Source organism: Condylostylus longicornis, unplaced genomic scaffold (genome assembly GCF_029603195.1).
Source record: "Condylostylus longicornis isolate FDR11 unplaced genomic scaffold, ASM2960319v2 ptg000622l, whole genome shotgun sequence".
Lineage (NCBI taxonomy): Eukaryota > Metazoa > Arthropoda > Insecta > Diptera > Dolichopodidae > Condylostylus > Condylostylus longicornis.
The window spans coordinates 24,947-32,053 of NW_026578575.1; the positions used below are offsets into that span (position 1 = coordinate 24,947).

The 7,107-nt window shown below is 45.5% G+C and overlaps 1 protein-coding gene across 1 annotated transcript; it reads right to left on the reverse strand.

Moving 5' to 3' along the window:
- Positions 1 to 2,710: 2,710 nt before the first annotated feature.
- On the reverse strand, positions 2,711 to 4,650 carry LOC129617721 (uncharacterized). Its single transcript, XM_055532826.1, has 2 exons — positions 3,585 to 4,650; positions 2,711 to 3,372 (listed from the first exon to the last, which is right to left on the reverse strand). The coding sequence occupies exons 1-2, from the start codon at positions 4,648 to 4,650 to the stop codon at positions 2,711 to 2,713; spliced, it is 1,728 nt and encodes a 575-aa protein (XP_055388801.1).
- Between the last annotated feature and the right edge of the window lie 2,457 nt (positions 4,651 to 7,107).

Below are 7,107 nucleotides of genomic sequence, written 5' to 3' on the forward strand. Positions count from 1 at the left end.
ACTGGAGAAAGAGATGCCAACAGAGATAAAAGACAGATGGTACATCGATTGACGAATTTCAAGATGTTGATGGCTCCTAATCTCTCACCCTCCAATTCACCATTGATCAGCGATGTTGTCCTCAATTTGATTGTAGATTCATCGGGATCATGATATTCAAAAACGTCATCCAAAATCCCCACAGCTCCGTCACCATCTGGGAATCCCATGATGCGCGAAACCAGAAGGTCTAGATTTCAGAAAAAGTTGTAGTTCCATTTTCTATTGAAACGGAATCGATTGAAAAGATAATTCGATAAAAACGAATATCTTTTTTGAAAGGGATTTCTTCCCTCCTTCCCGCTTCCATTTCTGTTCCAGCCAGGGACCTGCAATCAGTTGATCGAATCGTTCAAATTCAAATAGTCCTCAGAAAGTGACAGCGAATGCTACGTTCCATAAAACGGGGGGATTCCGAATCTATTCGCGTGTTCTGTTAGACAGAGAATTAAGTTCATTGGCTTGTTCGGTTTGCAAAAATGTGACTTCAGATTCTCGAAAAACGCACGATTACGTATTAAGAATAAGAGCGAGTCTGCTGTGGGAAGCACTTGATGCGTATTTCCCTCCCATGGCACCATCAACAGACGAACATACCTTGGGAAACGACCTCCTCACTGCAACTCGCTTGGTGGTCCTCTTTTTGAAATGAAGCTGCCGCTATTTCAGCGGCCTCATCTTGCAGTAGTAATCAAATGGTTCAGTCGTCAACTCGCAAAGTTGTCGAATGCTTTTTTCTATCAACCAGGTTTGATGCGCTTCGCCAATACCACTGCTAATTCTTTCATCACATTATCCCATCGTGGCGGCTCCAGATGTCGAATATCGCCATCTGTATCGAGAGTAAGAATCGCCCATTCTGAAAGACTCCAAGGCTTTGGAGCCAAACGTTCAGCTGGTGGTGTCGCAGAATGCATCGCATAAACTGCAGAATTTGGTGGTCGTTCACTTCTTGCTATAAGCGATGGAAATTGGATAAATGCACCTCGGGATGGTTGTTGTGGTTGATCGGGCTGCCCTGCTAATCGCGCAGGAGGAGGAAACGAGTGATTGTCATTACCAGGTGAAACGAACCACCAGCTCATCGCTGACTTTAAATATTGAGAACTTTCAAGTTTCAAGAGACTGATTGCCCCGATGATCAAGATGATGTGATGTCCCATGAGTTGACGCTCTTTCAACGAAAAGCGATCAAGAGGCGACTCTGGAAAAGAAATGAGTCGAAGGAAGGAGTCGGAAGCAAAAGCGTACTGGAGTCGCTCCTGGTGGATGAAGCCAATGAACTTGGGGGGGGCTGTTTCTTGTCAATAGGGACAGCCAGTGATGACAATTTTTGCCCTGAAGTGCGTGCTTTGAGCGCTTCTCGCAGTTCATCCATTCCATTTCGTTTGCTTGTTTCAAGTTCTCTTCTGGTTTTCATAATTTTCTCAATGACGCGCGCTGTTTTAGGATTCACTTGTTGTCCGGCCTGTTTCATCTCACACACTGTTGGCAGCCTCCCCACTTGAGCCTTACGTAGTCGGTCCATATTCGAAAGCTGTCCCGATGGCGCGACGTCTTTAACGACGGTCACTTTCGGGAGAGCCTGTTGAACTGTTGGATCGAGCGACGGAGAGACTTCTAAAAAAGGTTCTTGTATCTCGACGGAACTACTCTTGTTTAGCGGAGGACGAGATCGATGATCACCAGCAGAGACGAGGGACGCTTTGATGGAATATGTGAAAGTGTGATGAAGTAGAATTTCGCTGATATAGTCATCAATCCTGTTGAAGAGAAGATGGATCATTGTTGTCCCAAAAGCATCAACAGGGGATTTTTGTGTATGCCGCAGTATTGCGAGTTGGGGAAGATTCAAGTAAGAGACCGCCATACTCAAGTCGTTCAATGTTGAATTATCAAGAGCATTAAAAGAGGTCTTTCCATTGAATAGTGAGGTTAATGTAGCTTTTAGTCGACCGAAACGAAGCTGATTATTCGGTCCTTCATCCCAAGTATCGAGAAAGAGTCGAAGTGGAACGTACGGAACCAAACCTTCGAATTTCTGAATCATTTCTAGTTTTGAAAATTCTTCGTGCAGCTCATTTAATTGTGTTTCTTCATCACCCCTTCTCGTCAATCGCAAAAATGGAAGTTGAAGAGATTTGCACGGCGAGGAAGCGCGGCGTTCTGGTGATTTGAGTGTCTCTGGGTCCTCAGCCACTTCAAACTGGGAAAGCTCTGAAAGATCCCATGAAATCTTTTTGGACGACTCTTCAGTCTGATGCGGTCGAACATGAAGATTGACAAACCACCCGAGGCCAGCCTCCAAAAGCCCGCGCTCAGACGCTCGGAGGATCTCCACCCTTTGGGGAGTTTGTGGCTTCAGACGGCATAGAGGAAAGAGTTGTTCTCTTGCATGATCTTTTTTTGTTTTGGGTGGACCGATTGATGGAATTGTATAATTGGATGGCAATACATGTGCAATGCGCCGTCTTTGGTAACGCCTTGACATTCATACGAATCTGGAACAAGATCTGTTTATCAGGAGATATGACACATTGAATACACAAACACGGAATCTATTTCCATAATAATTTGGTTTCAAAAATGAGTGTGGGGTTGTTGTTGTTTGTCAACATCAGCAAAAAAACACAAATCTCTGTGCGTGTCCGATTCCAAAAGAAGCAATATTTTATCGGACAGCTTGCTTTTTCGCTTGTTCAGTCCCAGTCGACATTCCCGTCGATGAAAATGGACGCTTTCGTGAAGCTAAACGTCCTCCTAAAGGAATGGGCCTAACCCCAGGAGGAAACGCCCCCACGTCGCGAATCGTTCCAGGAGGCAGAGACGTCACTATCTTCTGTTCAGCGGACTGATTCGCCACATCACGCCTTTTCTCTACCTTATTGTTTGCTTGAAATGAGGATTGTGCTTCTGTTAACCTTCCCACTCTCAGAACACCTTCGACCGATTCCTGAATCACTTTATTCGATTCTAATTCATCACTACGTATAACCTCTTGGCATGAGGGACATTGACCAGCAACATTATTCCTATCAGCACTACTAACACCACCACCAGTGTCACTGCCTCGAGAGGCAGGTCCACTTCTACCAACTTCGTCTTTAGACGCGGAAGAAAGTCTGGAATATAAACACCTTCTACAAAACGTCTCACCACAACAAGGTGTCAATACAGCATCGTTGAATAACAGAGAACACAACGGACACCTGAGGTGGCCTGCTATCGCAGCGCTTGCATCACCAAAACGCTGATGCACCTTGGACTCGACGGGTTGGGCAATGGAGGCGCTTGCGGCAGTCGCGGTGGGCTTGAGAATGGCAAAGGTTCCATCTGGGACAAAGAGAGAATGAAAGTCAATCAACCATAATGGGATATATGCTGCATATGAAAAAAAGAAACGTCCTGGTTCGGATAAAGCTTGTTTTCTTTCATTGAGTGCATGACAGATGCACATTCTAATACAAAGTTCTCAAGAGTGAAGACGAAAGAAGCAAAAAAAGCACTAAATAACACTTCTATAGAGTCATGGACTATCTTCCAACCTGGTAAACTGTAGACATCACATTTGCATTGGGCAATCTCATCCTCGGAGATCCTTTGTAACCAGCTGCGTGGCAAGCCAGTTGATGGTTTTACTTTCTTCTGCCTTTTTGGATCATTTCCCTTCGGACAATTGCGGATATGGTGACCTTTTTCACCACAAATATGACAAACATAATTCGCATGAACGGGAACTATGGCATTTGGTGGTCCGGTTCCTCGTTTCATTTCAAACTGTCTCCCATTGCTAAAAAGACGAGGCTGCTGAGAATACGATTCCTTCTCCGAGTCCTTCGACCAAGTAAGATTACGGTTACGGTGATACCGGCTTGCTAGACTGTCTCTGGGACGGTGATGGTCAGATCTAGAACTTGTGACCTCATTCGATTGTTGTTCCAACATAATTTTACGAATTTTCAACTGTTCTTGTTCAGTCTCTTCGTCATCATCATCCTCGTCAAAGTCAACAGCGGGATCAAATGCCCCCTCCTTGCTATGAACTCCTTCAATAGGGTGCGAAACAGAAGAGGACGTTAGGTGGGACTGGGATGATGGACGGGAATACAGGGATGGGGGTTCGGATGATGAAAGCGAAGAGGACGACGACGGGTGAGAAGACGCTGTTTCTGATCTCTCTGGATTTGTCTGACGTTGGGACGTCAACAGAGGAAGGCTATTGTCTTCATCATCACTGGATACTGGCTCCAATCCAGTGTGATCAATTATTGAAGAAGCTTTGCTAGACACGGCTTCGGCTGATTTTGCTTCAGCTACACGCTCTTTGGCCTGACACTCTATAGCTGCCTTCAAGAGAGACTTTCCATACGCGTATGGGACTCGAGAAACAAGCAATTTTTGACCCTCATTAATAACGATATTGTCTGAACAAACGTAACGCGACGACCGCCCCTGTTCGTTCAATTCATAAACAACTAAATCCAATGAAGATGGGATTGAGACGATTTTCTTCAATTGACTCCGAATATCGCCAGCCGAAGCAGGGAGTTCTGTTGAAAGCTCTCTTAGTGTTGATTCAGAAGCAAACCGATAAAATATCTTGCTTCTCATTTTTCAACTGAGTGACTAAAACTCGCATGTCTGTGTCCTTTTTTTACTGTCCCAAAGTGTGTTACAATATAGTTGAGTCACATAATGGAAAAACAATGACGACTAAACAGACCCTGAACAAATGTTAATACAAGGATACTCAGTAATCAATATAAGAAAAATGAAGCAGAAGTAGGTAGTCGATGGAGTAAACGTCCATCAAAAGTAATCCATGAAAGCAAATGGCAATTAATGCCATGGACAAAACTAAATAACAACTAATAAGGTCACATCATGGAATGTTGCGATTTTTTACTCGGACTTCTTCGCGCCAGCCAAACTACGCGGAAACGAAGCCTCTTCGAATATACCCGAAAAATGCCAAAAGCATTTCTGATATACTTCTTCGCTTGCGTTTCAGAGCTTTGCTTTTCCTCACGAGACGTTGCAAACTCACGACCAGAGGATCATGACGCAAATGGTTCTCAACGAGCTCCACGAATTTTCTCTGGTCACCAGTTTTTTCCGGAACCATCTTTTCGAGAACCGCTAAACGTCTTTGAGCCTCTGCCTCAGTGAGAGATGCACCCGCTGTTTGTCTTCCCGTGATTGCGAGGATAATGTCATTCTCATGATCAGAGCGATGCACATACTTCTTCAGAACTTCAACAGCTTCAGGGACGGCCATTTCCAATGCAACGTCCCACGCCATCTTCATCAGTTCTTTATCGGACTTCAATACGCTCACTGCGCCTTCAGCACATCGCCCATCCTTCAATCGCATCACCATATCAAGTGCGACTGAAGAGCTCGCGGCAGGGGATCCCGTTTGTAAAACTTCTTGAGCGGCGCGCACCACCTCCTCAGGAGTTTCTTCGCGCTTAATTAGTCTCGTTGGAACAGTCGCAGGCTTCGGCTTCTTGACAAGCTGCGCTCTCGCATCAGCTTCTGACGATTTTTGCAATGCCGCAACAATTCCCGCATATTCATTTGCGTATGGGGCACTATTCTTCGAACGAGAGATGATCATCTGGTCAACCGTGAGCATCGGATTAAGATATCCCGGTTGCATGATGCGGATTTTCGGATCTGCACCGACTTCCATTAGAAACTGAACCAACCGACGATTTCCAACAAAGGCACCGACGAGCAATGGGCTGACATTTCTGGGAATACTTGGGAATGGCCACGGGCCTTGAACGTCATCAACTTCGTTGATGTCCACTGCCCGACGTCTGATCATCTGTTTAAGCAATCGGCGCTTCTCACTTGTATTATCGAAGCACATTGAAAGCACAAAGTTGATGAGATCGGTGTGCGATATTTTATCCGAGCTGCATCGCTGACGCACCACCTTTTTCATCATGTCTTGTGTGTATTTTAAAGGCCTTCCAAGTTTATAGTTCCTCAATTCCAAGCCACGTCGGTTCATCATTCTTTCCACTTTCGACTTCCTCATGGCTTTCTGGGCTTCTCCCTGTAACATCGTCACGAATGTGTCATCAAACGCTTTTCGAGTGCTTCGCGTCTTTCGTGCCTTCTTCAGTGGCGCAAAAGTGGCAGAAGGCTTCAGAGCGGCAGAAGGCTTCAGAGCGGCAGAAGATGTTGAACGTTTGATGGTCTTTTTCCTCTTTCGTTTCATTCTTGAATGAACGATTGGCTCTTCATTCTCAGCAGCTTCAATGTCCTGGAAATCAGGAGCGGATGGTTGTGTCGGTGCCGGAGTTGCTATCACGGGGTCTGGCAGAGGAGTCTTCAGATCTGTAACAAGCGAATTGCGCAACTGTTGAACATATGAAGAGCGTGGTTCGCGTGAGGGTATGAGATGGCCGACCGTCAGTTTTGACGGCATCCAGTTTTTTAATGTGTTGCTGGTCCGTCGGACGACTTCAAGTCCACCGGAACACCCCGACAGCTGGTCGCCCTGACCATTATCCACCTGGACGAATTCACCTGAAAATGGAACATCAATGTCGCACACACTTAGTCATCGTATCCATGCACCAATGGAGATGGACCGTTCTAGTCTCAGTTGGACTCACCATGGAGATTCGGGAAGACAAAAGGGACAACAACACCAAGGCACGACTGCCGCGATACACGCGTGTCAGACTTGAGCCTTGGTGGATTTTTTGCACATTTTTTTGGAATTCGTAGCATTGTAATGGTTGGTCATGCAACCTGATCATGCCAGCTACCGGCCACTCCGGTACAGGAACCACTTTTACTCATTGTATCTCTTGGTCGAAGTACTATGGATTTCGTCATGGCTTGAGAGTCTCTTTAAGCAGGTGAAATAGCGATGCAATTATTTTGTCAATTAGTGTTCTCTCACTCACTCACTCACACTGAGACGAATTGTCATGCTAAAAAGTCCACAAATTAGAAAAGAGAGAACTATTCATATGTGGAGGTCGTTCCCAATACCACTTTACAAGAAAGGACAGAAAGAGCTCAGGAAGATCCTTCGCCTTTGAG

Excerpts from the sequence above, each read along its gene's own strand:
- LOC129617721 (XM_055532826.1), bottom strand. The coding sequence starts at position 4,650 with ATGAGAAGCAAGATATTTTATCGGTTTGCTTCTGAATCAACACTAAGA. Across the intron at positions 3,373-3,584 it reads TGATGTCTACAGTTTACCAG|ATGGAACCTTTGCCATTCTC; the intron begins GTTGGAAGATAG and ends TCTTTGTCCCAG.